At 43.9% G+C, this 15,682-nt stretch overlaps 1 protein-coding gene across 1 annotated transcript in view; it reads left to right on the top strand.

Moving 5' to 3' along the window:
• The window catches only part of pcxb (pyruvate carboxylase b), a gene marked incomplete at both ends in the record, with an annotated part of 123,127 nt that overhangs the window by 59,464 nt on the left and 47,981 nt on the right, over nt 1-15,682 (top strand). Inside the window, one exon of the mRNA XM_084339127.1 lies at nt 4,154-4,310. Coding sequence (XP_084195253.1) covers nt 4,154-4,310 — 157 coding nt within the window. The remainder of the gene's footprint in view (nt 1-4,153; nt 4,311-15,682) is intronic.

Raw genomic sequence — 15,682 nt, 5'->3', positions numbered from 1 at the left:
TTTACTTCAGGACATGTGTCTTTACCTCAGGACATTTGTCTTTACTTCAGGACGCGTGTCTTTACTTCAGGACATGTGTCTTTACTTCAGGACATGTTCCTTTACTTCAGGACGCGTGTCTTTACTTCAGGACATGTGTCTTTACTTCAGGACATGTTCCTTTACTTCAGGACATGTGTCTTTACTTCAGGACATGTGTCTTTACTTCAGGACATGTGTCTTTACTTCAGGACATGTGTCTTTACCTCAGGACATGTGTCTTTACTTCAGGACATGTGTCTTTACCTCAGGACATGTGTCTTTACTTCAGGACATGTGTCTTTACCTCAGGACATTTGTCTTTACTTCAGGACATGTGTCTTTACCTCAGGACATGTTTCTTTACCTCAGGACATGTGTCTTTACTTCAGGACATGTGTCTTTACTTCAGGACATGTGTCTTTACCTCAGGACATGTGTCTTTACTTCAGGACATGTGTCTTTACCTCAGGACATGTGTCTTTACTTCAGGACATGTGTCTTTACCTCAGAACATGTGTCTTTACTTCAGGACATGTGTCTTTACTTCAGGACATGTGTCTTTACTTCAGGACATGTGTCTTTACTTCAGGACATGTGTCTTTACTTCAGGACATGTGTCTTTACCTCAGGACATGTGTCTTTACTTCAGGACATGTGTCTTTACTTCAGGACATGTGTCTTTACTTCAGGACATGTGTCTTTACCTCAGGACATGTGTCTTTACTTCAGGACATGTGTCTTTACTTCAGGACATGTGTCTTTACTTCAGGACATGTGTCTTTACCTCAGGACATGTGTCTTTACCTCAGGACATGTGTCTTTACTTCAGGACATGTGTCTTTACCTCAGGACATGTGTCTTTACCTCAGGACATGTGTCTTTACTTCAGGACATGTGTCTTTACTTCAGGACATGTGTCTTTACTTCAGGACATGTGTCTTTACTTCAGGACATGTGTCTTTACCTCAGGACATGTGTCTTTACCTCAGGACATGTGTCTTTACCTCAGGACATGTGTCTTTACCTCAGGACATGTGTCTTTACTTCAGGACATGTGTCTTTACCTCAGGACATGTGTCTTTACTTCAGGACATGTTCCTTTACTTCAGGATGCGTGTCTTTACTTCAGGACATGTTCCTTTACTTCAGGACATGTGTCTTTACCTCAGGACATGTGTCTTTACCTCAGGACATGTGTCTTTACTTCAGGACATGTGTCTTTACTTCAGGACATGTGTCTTTACTTCAGGACACGTGTCTTTACCTCAGGACATGTGTCTTTACTTCAGGACATGTGTCTTTACCTCAGGACATGTGTCTTTACCTCAGGACATGTTTCTTTACCTCAGGACATGTTTCTTTACTTCAGGACATGTGTCTTTACCTCAGGACATGTGTCTTTACTTCAGGACATGTGTCTTTACCTCAGGACATGTGTCTTTACTTCAGGACATGTGTCTTTACTTCAGGACATGTGTCTTTACTTCAGGACACGTGTCTTTACTTCAGGACATGTGTCTTTACCTCAGGACATGTGTCTTTACTTCAGGACACGTGTCTTTACTTCAGGACACGTGTCTTTACCTCAGGACACGTGTCTTTACTTCAGGACATGTGTCTTTACTTCAGGACATGTGTCTTTACTTCAGGACATGTGTCTTTACCTCAGGACATGTGTCTTTACTTCAGGACATGTGTCTTTACTTCAGGACATGTTCCTTTACCTCAGGACATGTGTCTTTACTTCAGGACATGTGTCTTTACTTCAGGACATGTGTCTTTACTTCAGGACAGCACGGACAGGACAGCACGCAAATGAGCATGTGTGTGCACACACACTCACGCACAATTTAGCACAAACACTAGCATAATAGACACGAATGCATGCATGCATACACATTATACACACAGTCAAGTACACATACACACACACACACACACACACAAACGCAGCTGCATTACATTTCAAAGTAATTTCTTGAATTTTAAAATAAATGTTTGGTTAGAGAGAGAGAGGGGGGGAGAGGTAGAGAGCAAAAGCATAAGCATCACTCATTTCCATCCCAGGGGGGTAGATGAGTCCCGTTTATCACACGCAGAAGACATACCCGAGCCTCGGTATGTTGCACTACTTTTATTGTCTTTTATACCTATTCTTAAGTCTGCACTTTATGCATTGCTTTTATTCTGTCACCTGTATGCCTATGTTAATGTTATGCTATTTGCTGTGAAGCACTTTGAGCTGCAATTAGGGCTGGGCGATATGGCCTAAATATGATATCACGATATTTTCTGACCTTTCGGCGATACACGATACACATCACGATGTTTTTCCTTTTTTCCCCAAACAATTCATTATGAGGCTTACCAAGACAGTATTTGAGTTTGCAAGCGAACATTAAAGACAAAAGACTCATGCATTTAGCATTTTTATATTATATATTAGATTTAGATTATTGGATTCTTAGATTATATATTTAGCATTTTAGCCTTTCGTTTTTTTATATTAGATTAGATTTAGATGATTAGATTACATATTGTAACTATTTATTTATTTATTTACATGTATGTATACATTTATTATTTGAACGGCTTAAGGCTATATCTGTACTTGATGTTTGTTTGTTGTGTTGCATACTTGAAATAAACTTCAATCAAATCAAACCCCCCATCTTAAAAACAAAAACCTGTGTTTAACCTAGCCATCTATAAAACATCATGTTAAAACTGTGAAACAAATGTCCTACTCCCCTAAAGAAAGAAATACATAGCAAACATGACTCAGTTATCCAATAGTGCTGCTGCTTTTTATTTTGTTAAAATCTTTTAAGTCAGGAGTCTCAAGGCGAGCACAGAAAGACTCAGAAGAAGCTTCTATCCCCAGGCCATCAGGCTGCTAAACGAACAATGAATGAACACTACACAACAACAACCACCAAACGCACATAGCACACACATCCACACGCACACACTCACTTTAAACAAACACACTGTAGCACCCACTCCACACACTTTATATTTATGGATGAAGGATTGCACTACAACTCGTACACCTTACTGTAAATTGTACCTAAAATTGTACCTCATCCCATTTCTGCTTTGCACTAGATAGTACTGTACATTAGTACACTGCATAGTATTGTGTATTGTATATTATATGGTAACTCAGAACATTGTACATATGTCTATACCGAACACTGTGACCTCATTTTCTTCTTCTAAATTCATGCTATATTATGTTATTATGTTATTTGATACTATCTTGTCTAGCACAGTCTCTGGAGCGTAACAGTAAGAAGCATTTTGTATGAAAGTATTCTGTACTTCTGTATGACAACTATTAAAGAACTTGAGACTACAATATATATGACTACAAGGGCCAGAAGCCCACTTCATGATGGCTTCCTGTCCTCTCATTCCATTTCCGGTTTTCCGGTTAACGTTACATTTTCAACAACAGATTGCTGCTAATTAAACACTTCATGGAAACGGAGTAACGTTAACGTTATGTCGAGTTCATACGTGTAGTGTAGTATGAACTCCACATAACGTTAACATTACTCCGTGTCCACTGTTGCTGCCACTGTTGCGTCGCAGATGGATGGTACACTCTGTTAGCTCCGTAGCTAATCCGCTCATAAACTAACTTACAGATAGCAGTACCGTTAACGTCGGAGCTTACTCCTGGGTTTCAGGGGGCATCCCTAGCACCGAGCCACCGCCTCTCTGTCTCTGGCTAGGTGTGTGCGCTTGCGTGCGTGTATGTGCGTGTAGATGACGTAATTTTGGCAAGTGTGTGTGTGACTGACTTTTTTTTTCTGCGAGAGGGAGAGGCGAGAGAGAGAGGAAAGCATTTAGCACTGCGCTTGTAAGTCTCATCTCAGCCGTGGCGGCCTCTAACGCGAGGGCAAAACATCACGATATCCGCGATACGTTTAAAACGTGTATCGTTAATGAACTGTACCCGATATTTATATAATATCGTCATATCGCCCAGCCCTAGCTGCAATCCATGTATGAATGGTGCTATATGAATAAAGTTATTATTATTGTTATTACCTCTGCTCCTCAATGTACAGTATACACTTTTGCTCAACTGTGTGTGTGTGTGTGTGTGTGTGTGTGTGTGTAGGTGCTACCTTCGACGTGGCCATGCGCTTCCTGTCTGAGTGTCCCTGGAAGAGGCTCCAAGAGATGAGAGCTCTGATCCCCAACGTTCCCTTCCAGATGCTGCTCAGAGGAGCCAACGCGGTGGGGTACACCAACTACCCCGACAACGCTGTGTTTAAGTGAGCTTTACACACACACACACACACACACACAGTGTTCTCGCACGGATATTCCATTGCCGTGCATTCATTAATCCCTTACCTTAACCACTACATGCCTAAAGGCTCTCACAAGTGCACTATGCGGACAGGAACTGTGGGCGGAACTAGCTGCGTTGTTCGGGACATTGGCAGGGTCTCCCTCTGGTTCTGGACATTGGCAGGGTCTCCCTCTGGTTCTGGACATTGGCAGGGTCTCCCTCTGGTTCGGGACATTGGCAGGGTCTCCCTCTGGTTCGGGACATTGGCAGGGTCTCCCTCTGGTTCGGGACATTGGCAGGGTCTCCCTCTGGTTCGGGACATTGGCAGGGTCTCCCAGGACCTCTGGTTCGGGACATTGGCAGGGTCTCCCTCTGTTTCGGGACATTGGCAGGGTCTCCCTCTTGTTCGGGACATTGGCAGGGTCTCCCTCTGGTTCGGGACATTGGCAGGGTCTCCCTCTGGTTCGGGACATTGGCAGGGTCTCCCTCTGGTTTGGGACATTGTCAGGGTCTCCCTCTGGTTCGGGACATTGGCAGGGTCTCCCAGGACATCTGGTTCGGGACATTGGCAGGGTCTCCCTCTGGTTCGGAACATTGGCAGGGTCTCCCTCTGGTTCGGGACATTGGCAGGGTCTCCCTCTGGTACGGGACATTGGCAGGGTCTCCCTCTGGTTCTGGACATTGGCAGGGTCTCCCTCTGGTTCGGGACATTGGCAGGGTCTCCCTCTGGTTTGGGACATTGGACTTGTATTTCAATACTACAGGGGACACTGACCTGTTTACTCACGCAATGGGTACCAAAAACATTATGGGGACCAATGTGGGTGTCCCCATAACACAAATTGGGTTATGGTTATGATTAGGTAAGGTTATGGTTATGGTTAGTTACAGAATGCATGTAAGTCTATGTAATGTCCCCATATTTCACATAAACAAACGTGTGTGTGTGTACGTGTGTGTGAGTGTGTGAGTGTGTGAGTGAGTGAGTGAGAGAAGTTCCAGATTCAGGACATTGAGTCATTTAGCTGATGCTTTTATCCAAAGTGACTTAGTGGGGACTGAGAATATACATGCAATAGCAGTACAACAGAATATGAATCCTCATCTCCCGAGGCGTTCAGCCGTGTAGTGTGCCATGTGTGCCTGGAGCCTGTGTGTAGTGGCAGCCATTCAGCTCCTATAGCCCAAGGTTGGCTGGTGGTGGAGGCCATTCCGGCTCTGCACTGTTAAAGCGCTTCGAGTGTCTAGAAAATAAATCACAATATAAACGCAGTGATTCGTTCATTCTAATTAACAGCTGAACAATAAGTACCTCTCTACCCGTAATGTATATCCGCTCTCTACCCCAATATGATTCTTCTCCGGCCCAAAGACCCCACATTAGGCTAGAAAAGAACCCTAAAACGTCAGTAGAATCCCTCTCGGGGGGGGGGCCTGTCGCCCGTGCAGGATGGATAAGAGAGAGAGACGATGCCAAAGCCCTCCCAAAGCCCTCGCCGTCAAGCACCAGTGAGTTACCTATTATTCTATTTGTCTCCACAAAAGATCCAATTAAGGCGAATCAATTCACCGAAACGAACTTCGACGGAATAATGCGAGAGGAGGGGGAGGCGGAGACAGATGATGGGCAGGACTATTACAGGGTGATCATGCAGGCGGCGTTTTGTCTATATATTGAAGACAGGCGGACATATGTCGTGGCAGAGAAATGGGATACAGTAGGAAAATATTAGTCTACTGTTACATTTTATATTTCAATATGATGTATACCATCCATGACGCCTGGATGCCTGGTTTTTCTGGTCTGGACCGAGGGGTGACAGTGGCTCAGGAGGTAGAGCGGCAATTTGGTAATCTGAAGGTTCCCAGTTCGATTCAGGCTCCTCCTGGCAGCGTGTCAAAGTGTCCTTGAGCAAGACACTTAACCCCTGATTGCTCCCGATGAGCAGGTATCGATGTTTGAATGGGTGAGTGAATGTGTGTGTGAAGTGAATGGGTGAATGTGAGGCATAACTTGTAAAGCGCTTTGGATAAAAGCTGTTGCATAAATGCAGTCCATTTACCATCATCAAATTGGATTCTCCCCTCTGTTGCAGAGTTTAAAACCTTGATCTCCAACCATTGTCAATCAAGTTATCCTTACTTGTCTTATTGTTATAATTTTATGTGCTGTGTGATTGTGATTTGCTATGCCTTTTTTTTGCTTAACTCTGTATGTACGTGACTGTAAATGAGGGAAACCTCAGTTGCCTTTCGAATTTAAATAAAGGTTTGAAATGAAATATCACCAGGGTTATCAAGTGGGCACCTCCCTTCACTGGTGTTTTGTCAAGTTAGGCCCACGACACCTCGGGAAGGCTCGACAGTTTGTTCCAGCGTCCCAGAACAAGCTAGCTCCCCTTTTTCCATGATATCCACACATCAAACTATCCTATATAAAAAATTTAATTATGAAATGTCTGGTACCAATATCACACATGAAACAGCAACAACAGAGAAGGAAAGGAATACTCTTACCCTTTGTTTACTTTGGCCCCCAGCTGACATTATTTCTCCTCAACCAATTCCACTGACTGCTTTTCAATGCTTCTTCAGACATCTCATTTACCGCTTTTTGCAAACTCCGCCCACAAATCCCCAACACTCCCAATACTGACAGTCAATCGTGCTATAAATCCTCTTCATCCTATTTCCACTGGACAAACCCTAGCTTTCCATCCTCTGAGTTTCTGCTCTTTTAAGCTTTTTCCTTTCATAAGCCTCCTCCACTGAATCCTCCCAAGACACGGTCAATTCTATAAAATAAACTAACCGCTGACTAGTCATTACATTTCTGTGAAATGAGAGTTCGAGTTTATTTGACAAGTACATTTTTGCATTTGCCAGGAATCTACATTCAGTGTGGCGTCCGTAGTCTGGCGCCCGGGGACCAGCTCCAGTTCTAAGGCCAGAGCCTTGCTCAAGGGCGACGGCAGGAGTATAATAATAATAATAATAATAATAATAATAATAATAATAATAATAATAACATAAAATGAGCAATGCATAAAGTGCAGACATATAAAACATATTCATTAGTTACAGATATATAAAATGAGCATAAAAAAGGTAGCAGCAAGGTAAGGCACAGTTTTACACATTAGGATACAACCTCCCAATAGGCCTTTCTGTTTATGGTTTGATTCAGTTTTAAAATAGACAGTAATAAAAATAATAAAATAGAATAGACAGTAAAATGATGCAGTATTGCTGTGCAATAAAATAGTTCAATAAAATAATAGCCCTCATTACAATACAATAATCAGTGTTGATGTAATGCGTCTAGGCGGCCTAACGGTGCAGTGCATCGCTCTTAACACTTTATAGAACAACAGAGCAGTGCATCGCTCTTAACACTTTATAGAACAACAGAGCAGTGCATCGCTCTTAACACTTTATAGAACAACAGAGCAGTGCATCGCTCTTAACACTTTATAGAACAACAGAGCAGTGCATCGCTCTTAACACTTTATAGAACAACAGAGCAGTGCATCGCTCTTAACACTTTATAAAACAACAGAGCAGTGCATCGCTCTTAACACTTTATAGAACAACAGAGCAGTGCATCGCTCTTAACACTTTATAGAACAACAGAGCAGTGCATCACTCTTACTTTGAGTTTCTTTACAAAGTTCAGTTCTAAATTACTTTATAGAACAACAGAGCAGTGCATTGCTCTTAACTTAACAACAGAGCAATGCATCGCTCTTAACACTTTGAGTTTCTTTACAAAGTTCAGTTCTAAATTACAACGGAGCAGTGCATTGCTCTTAACGAAGCGGAAATGGTGTTCAGCCCCCTCAGCATCGACGGGGCACCGGTTGAGAGAGTGAACAGTTTTAAGTACCTTGGAGCCCACATATCCGAGGACTTGACATGGACCACACACATTGACAGTGTTGTGAAGAAGGCACGACAACGCCTCTACTTCCTCAGGCGCCTAAGGAAGTTCCAAGTCAGTCAGAAGATCCCCCTTTTTTTTATCCACTTTTTTCCCATTTTCTATTTTTCTCCCATCCCAATTTTCATATCGTCCAATTCAACCCTCCCCTGTCTTCGAACGTTGTTTCTTGCCTCCCACAAGCCGGCTGCAATGTGGACTAAGTCATACATAGCACGAGTCCCCTCCGATACTCGAGGTAACAGCCGTCACATCTTTTCACCTGCGTGGCTCGATCTTTCAGCGTCGGGGGTCTGGGCTTTGGAGGGGCCCCGCCCCCGTCGCTTCTTGATTCTACTGCGCAGGCGCACCAACCGACCTGTAGGAGTTGCTGTCCACAACGCCCGATCCCCACCCTTCAGTTTCCCTCCCCCTAATACGGCCAATGTGTATTACTGTGGACGACCAGCTAAACTGAAAGCAATGTGGAGAGCGGGGCTCGAACAGGAGGCATCCTGTTCGAGCCTAGTCTCCAGCATTCGTTGCGAGCGCCTTGCCCACTGCGCCACGTAGCCGCCCCGTCAGTCAGAAGATCCTTAAGAACTTCTACTCATGTACAATAGAGAGCATCCTGACTGGCAATATCACCTCCTGGTTTGGGAATAGCACCGCACAAGCAGACTACAGAGAGTGGCACGTTCAGCCGAACGCACAATTGGAGGGGGGCTTCCCACTCTCCAAGACATTTACAACAAGCGGTGCAGGGGTAAGGCTAAGAGAATTATTAAGGACTCCAGCCACCCAAACAACTGCCTCTTTGAACTGCTGCGGTCAGGCAAGCGATACCGGAGTCTCATGGCAAGCACAGAAAGACTCAGAAGAAGCTTCTATCCCCAGGCCATCAGGTTGCTCAACGAACAATAACACTATGCAACAACCATCAAATGCACTCACAACACACACAACACACACATCCATACGCACACACTCACTTTAAACAAACAACACACTGCAGCACCCACTCTCCACACTTTAGAACACCTAGACACACTTTATATTTATTGGTAAAGGATTTGCACTACAACCCATACCTCAGTACACCTTACTGTAAATTGTACCTCATCCCATTTCTGCTTTGCACTATATAGTATTGTATATTAGTATATTGCATAGTATATTGTATATTGTACGGTAACTCAGTTACTCTATTCTGCATCGAACATTGTACATATGTATATACTGAACACTGTGTCTACGTATGTGACTTCTATTTTTACTTCTATTTTTACATGCTATACTATTTTATTTTATTTTATTTTATACTTATCTTTTGTCTAGCACAGTCTCTGGAGCATAACAGAAAGAAGCATTTTGTATAAAAGTATTCTGTACTTCTGTATGACAACTATTAAAGAAACTTGAAAGAAACTTGAACTTGAAATTACAGTGTATAAGAGGTAGTAAGATAAAAATTAGCCTATAACTGACCGAAGAGTTTTTGTATTTGTGAGGCATCTCTTTTCTGTCAACAGAACTGCAGAACTTAAGGACAAACTCACATGAGAGTTGCAAATGTACACAGTATAACCGGATCTATAATGTGGAACACTTTTACTACTATTACTAAACAATCATCATCTCTTAGCAAGCCACACTCGCATCATACATACTTCAACATTTACACCTGTCTTTTTATGCTCTTAATATGTCTATTGCCTTTATTAATATCACTATCATTATCTATTTCCTTCTTTTTTTAATGCTTTGTTTTAGGTTTTTCTTTTTGTGTGTGTTTCTTGCTTACGTTTTAATGTAAATATGAGTGTAATTAGTATATCATCATCACAGGTAAGAGACCTTGTATACGGCCCCCTAGGGTGTCTCCTCTCTACCAGCGCAGTCTGCTGACCTGGCTTTCAACCAATTGATGATTGATTTTACATTTGTGCAAGGGGGGGGGGGGGGGGGGGGGGTACTGAAGAACTTCAAATGACCTTCAGTCAATTAGAAGAAGAGACTATGGCAAGAAAAAGACTAAGTATATCATCTTTAATTCTTTAAAGATCAAGACAAAAGTATAGTGCACGTTCAACATCCGCTATTCTCTAGTGTGTGTGTGTGAGATCCTCTGATTTAAGCCAGACAGAGACAGAGACAGAGAGAGATGGAGAGAGAGAGAGAAAGAAAGAGGGAAGAGAGAAAGACAGAGGGGGAAGAGATAGAGAGAGGGGAGAGAGGAGAGAGAGAGAGAGTTCAAAGTCAGAAAGAGTGAGAGAGAGAGAGATGGTTCAAAGTCAGAGAGAGAGAGAGATGGAGAGAGAGATGGAGAGAGAGAAAGACAGAGAGGGGGAAGCGATAGAGGGAGAGAGTTCAAAGTCAGAGAGAGAGAGAGAGTGAGAGAGAGAGATAGTTCAAAGTCGGAGAGAAATACAGAGAGAGAGATTTCTTCTGATTTGATCCAGGAACACACAGCCTGCAGAAGCGCCAGAAGCAGCAGCCAGCTTCGTCTCGGCACCACCGCGTTGACAGATTAGACTGCTGCTCGGCGGAGTTGCCAACATTATGGGAGATGTGTTTACCACCTTCTCCCAAGTCAGACAAGAAGATAGACCATAGACTGATCCGTATCCGCTTCCATTCATCTGTGCTCAGCTAGGCTAGCTTGCAGCCGGATAGCTTTCTACTGAACGCACAGAGAGGAGATCGGTATCTATCTTCTCGTCTGACTCTGGAGAACACGGTGAGCGCGTTTTCCCATAATGTTGGCGTGTTCCTTTAACCCTCTAAAGCCGACATAGCCCACATGACCATTTCTAGCATTTCCATTGGCTATAGTTTCAATGTTGGCAGAGAGAAGAGAATCTCCCGATCCAGATATACAATTTAAAGCAAGTCTTTATCACAAACGGTTCCACAGATATTTAACGTTTTGCAAAACATGTCTAGTGTCACGTGGGCCTCAGAGGGTTAAGGAGGAGAGGGATCACGTCCAATGGAAATGAATAATTAGAAACATTTGAAATTGAAAACGAATGTGTTCATATGAGTCAACAGTGCCCACTGACACCCCCCCCCCCCCCCCCCCCCCCCCATCTGCTCTAGAACTGTATATAGTCATCTTTATTTTAGTCATATTTGATCTTATTCTATGCTTATTTTATTTATATTATTGGATGCTGCTATGGTTGAGGAACCGCAACAAAGTGAATGTCACTCTCTTTTGCTGTAAAGTACTGAATGACGTGACAATAAAAGGGATCTGAATCTGAAAGGTTAGTGTACACTCGCCGTGCGTAGTCGTCTGATGTGATCACAGTGTCCTTGACAACCGTCCCTGGTCGTCGTCGTCGTCGTCATCATCATCATCATCATCATCGCTAATGATCGCGGCATTGTCAGTCTCGCTCGCGGGTGCTGCGCCTCTCGCTGCTCAGGTGGCTCCGCGGTGGCGGTGCAGGTGCTGCTCAGGTGGCTCCGCGGTGGCGGTTCAGGTGCTGCTCAGGTGGCTCCGCGGTGGCGGTGCAGGTGCTGCTCAGGTGGCTCCGCGGTGGCGGTGCAGGTGCTGCTCAGGTGGCTCCGCGGTGGCGGTGCAGGTGCTGCTCAGGTGGCTCCGCGGTGGCGGTGCAGGTGCTGCCTCTCGCTGCTCAGGTGGCTCCGCGGTGGCGGTGCAGGTGCTGCCTCTCGCTGCTCAGGTGGCTCCGCGGTGGCGGTGCAGGTGCTGCCTCTCGCTGCTCAGGTGGCTCCGCGGTGGCGGGTGCAGGTGCTGCTCAGGTGGCTCCGCGGGTGGCGGTGCAGGTGCTGCCTCTCGCTGCTCAGGTGGCTCCGCGGTGGCGGTGCAGGTGCTGCCTCTCGCTGCTCAGGTGGCTCCGTGGGTGGCGGTGCAGGTGCTGCCTCTCGCTGCTCAGGTGGCTCCGCGGTGGCGGTGCAGGTGCTGCCGCGTGCCGCGCAGGAGCCTCTGCAGGGGTGGAAGAAGTACACGGTTCCTTTACTAAGTAAAAGTAGAAATACTCAGATAAATGAGTAATCTGGTAAAAGTAGTCCTCCATTAAGATTCGACTTAAGTAAAAGTAGAGAAGTGTTTGCTATTGAATGTACTTAAGTATCTAAAGTAAAAGTACATATTCTACACGACGTTTGTGTATCCACTGACCTCTATAGGTTGTGTTAAAGTGGTCTGTGGTCCAGTTGTGCTGCTCTGATTAAAGGTTGTGTTAAAGTGGTATGTGGTCCAGTTGTGCTGCTCTGATTAAAGGTTGTGTTAAAGTGGTGTGTGGTCCAGTTATGCTGCTCTGATCACATCCTCTTGAAGTTGACGGGCTTCAAATAAGTACATCATCTTCATAAATCTTTTATTTTGTATATAATGTTTTCTATGCAAAATCTTTTTTTTCAAAGTAACTAGTAACTGATGGGTTCAGATAAATGTAGTACAATATTTCCCTTGAAATGTAGTAGGAGTAAAAGTATAAAGCTCCCTAAAATGAAAATACTCCCATAAAGTACGAGTAGCTCGAAAATGTACTTAAGTGCAGTACTTGAGTAAAGAATATACTTAGTTACTTTCCACCACTGTGCCTCTGAGACACAGTTCCTCCCACGCTGTTGTTGATCCAACGCAAGTGGCAGAGGCAGCGGCGCTAGACGTTGCGGGGTGCAGTGGGCGCACAACAGACTCCGATTCAGATGTATTCATTCGTCACGTCATCCATACTTCACAACATGAAGGAGCGGAACGTTAGCGACTTGGCTCCTCGGGCCTCTTGTCACTGCGACGTCAGTAAGATAGAAATAGCATAAATATATCAGCATAAACAACAATAAAATAGCTCTCGTTTGCAATACAATAATCACAGTGTGGGTGTGTAGTGCAGAGGCAGTGATGAATAATAGCTCTCGACTGTAACATCACCATCACAGCATGGGTGAACAGCAGCTATCAGAATAGCTCCAGCAGTAAAGGCTGTTCGCTACTGTAGCTCTGCGTCGACCTGTTGTGCCGACATCAGCTGCCTGTGGCTCAGTGAACTGGGCATCTTCCCTGCTTCTCTTCCGTCTCCTCTTGACGTGTGCAGCCTGCATAATAATAATAATAATAATAATAATAATAATAATAATAATAATAATAATAATAATAATAATAATAATAATAATAATAATAATAATTCATTACATTTATATAGCGCTTTTCTCAGACTCAAATTATTATTATTATTCCACCTTGCTATTATATTACAGGATAATCTGTGTGCCTCTGCTGCACTTTTCTTTCTTTTATCTTTATTTTTTATTTCTATCTGAACCCTTGCACTTATTTGTATTTGCAGGTTTTGCACTATTATGCTTAGTATATGTACTGTATATGCATTTTTTTCTCTATGCCTTTATCTGTGAAGCACGTTGGTACAGTCACAACTGTTGTAAATGTGCTATATAAATAAAGTTGATTATGAGGATGGTCAAGGTGGAATAGTCCATTAAATGGGTTCGAGCCCAGCTCTCCACATTGTTTTCAGTTTGGCTGGTTGTCCGTACTAATACAATTGGCAGTATTAGGGGGAGGGAAAACTGAGGGGTGGGGATCAGACGTTGTGGACAGCGACTCCTACAGGTCGGTTGGTGCGCCTGCGCAGTAGAATCAAGAAGCGACGGGGGCGGCGTCCCTCCAAAGCGCAGACCCCTGACGCTGAAAGATCGCGCCGCGCAGGTGAAAAGATGCGACGGCTGCTACCTCGAGTACCGGAGGGGACTCGTGCTATGTACTGTATGGCTTCGTCCACATTGCAGCCGGCTTGTGGGAGGCAAGAAACAGCGTTCGAGACAGGGGAGGGTTGAATTGGACGATACGAAATTGGGATGGGAGAAAAATAGAAAATGGGAGAAAAAGTGGTAAAAAAAAGAATAATTAAGTATAGATATGTTTATTATGGGTCCACATTTACATGGGATACATTTTTATCTACTACAAATTATCATTCGTTTCGAAAGGGAGGACAAATGTTTTAATTTAAAAAAAAGTCACACATTCACACGCCCCTCGCCACGAAGACGAGGCTCCAAGCCGTCGCCCCCGCCTCCCCCCCGGGGCATATGGTGAAGGCATTCAGACATCATGCATGAGTGTCATCAACCATTCATACTCTGCATGAGTGTCATCAACCATTCATACTCTGCATGAGTGTCATCAACCATTCATACTCTGCATGAGTGTCATCAACCATTCATACTCTGCATGAGTGTCATCAACCATTCATACTCTGCATGAGTGTCATCAACCATTCATACTCTGCATGAGTGTCATCAACCATTCATACTCTGCATGAGTGTCATCAACCATGCAGACATCATGCACGAGCGTCATCAACCATGCAGACATCATGCACGAGTGTCATCAACCATGCAGACATCATGCACGAGCGTCATCAACCATGCAGACATCATGCACGAGAGTCATCAACCATGCAGACATCATGCACGAGAGTTTGTACAGACGTACACGACTTGGTCACACCTCTCCCACGGCTGTAGAAACCAAATCGACAGTCTGATCATGTCTAGCAGACTACAGGTCTTCATATGCATGACACCCACTCACAACATGTGCAGTATACTCTACGACAGTGGTTCTCAACTGGTCTAGCCTCGGGACCCAACATTTTCCTTAGTCATTAAGTCGCGACCCAAATTTCTTAACCACTATGATTTTAATTTTTTTTTGCAGTAATACACAATCTTTCATGCATTGTTAAAAACATGAAATAAACTCAAAGTGCAACTAGGGCTAAAAACCCAATGAAATAAAATAATAATAAATAATATATGCTTCTTAGCAGATTTCTTAGCTTAACATAACAGACCTAAGTTTGGGGGAACTAATGGGATAACTGGGGTTGCAACATAAGTGCAACTAGGGCTAAAAACACAATGAAATAAAATAATAATAATAATAAATAATATATCCTTCTTAGCAGACTTCTTAGCTTAACATCCCAGGGAACTAATGGGATAACTGGGGATGTTGTTTGCTCCTGACAAGAGTCTCAAAGTCTGGGGTGATGGTAGACAAAGCAACTCTGAGGTCATGCTCAATGTCCAATCTGTTCCTCTGCTTTGTCTTAAGCCACTTCCACAAAGATAGGTAGCAAAAAAAAAATATTATAAAAAAAAAAAAAATGTACAGCACACATCCGCGACCCAATCAAAATGACCCCGCGACCCACTTTTGTGTCGCGACCCACCAGTTGAGAAACACTGCTAGTCTACGACACGCACACATAACACACACCTCATTAGTGCTCTGAGAGGCATGTGCACACTTATAGTATGATTCAAAATCCTTCTTAGAGGGAACACTGTAGGCATTACTAACTACCTACACACACACGCACGCACACACACACACACACACACACACACACACACACACACACACACAC

This window comes from Notolepis coatsorum (genome assembly GCF_963971535.1).
Source record: "Notolepis coatsorum genome assembly, contig: SCAFFOLD_506, whole genome shotgun sequence".
Classification (NCBI taxonomy): domain Eukaryota; kingdom Metazoa; phylum Chordata; class Actinopteri; order Aulopiformes; family Paralepididae; genus Notolepis; species Notolepis coatsorum.
Note: the sequence above shows the minus strand (reverse complement) of the source record. Positions and strands in the feature narration are given on the sequence as shown.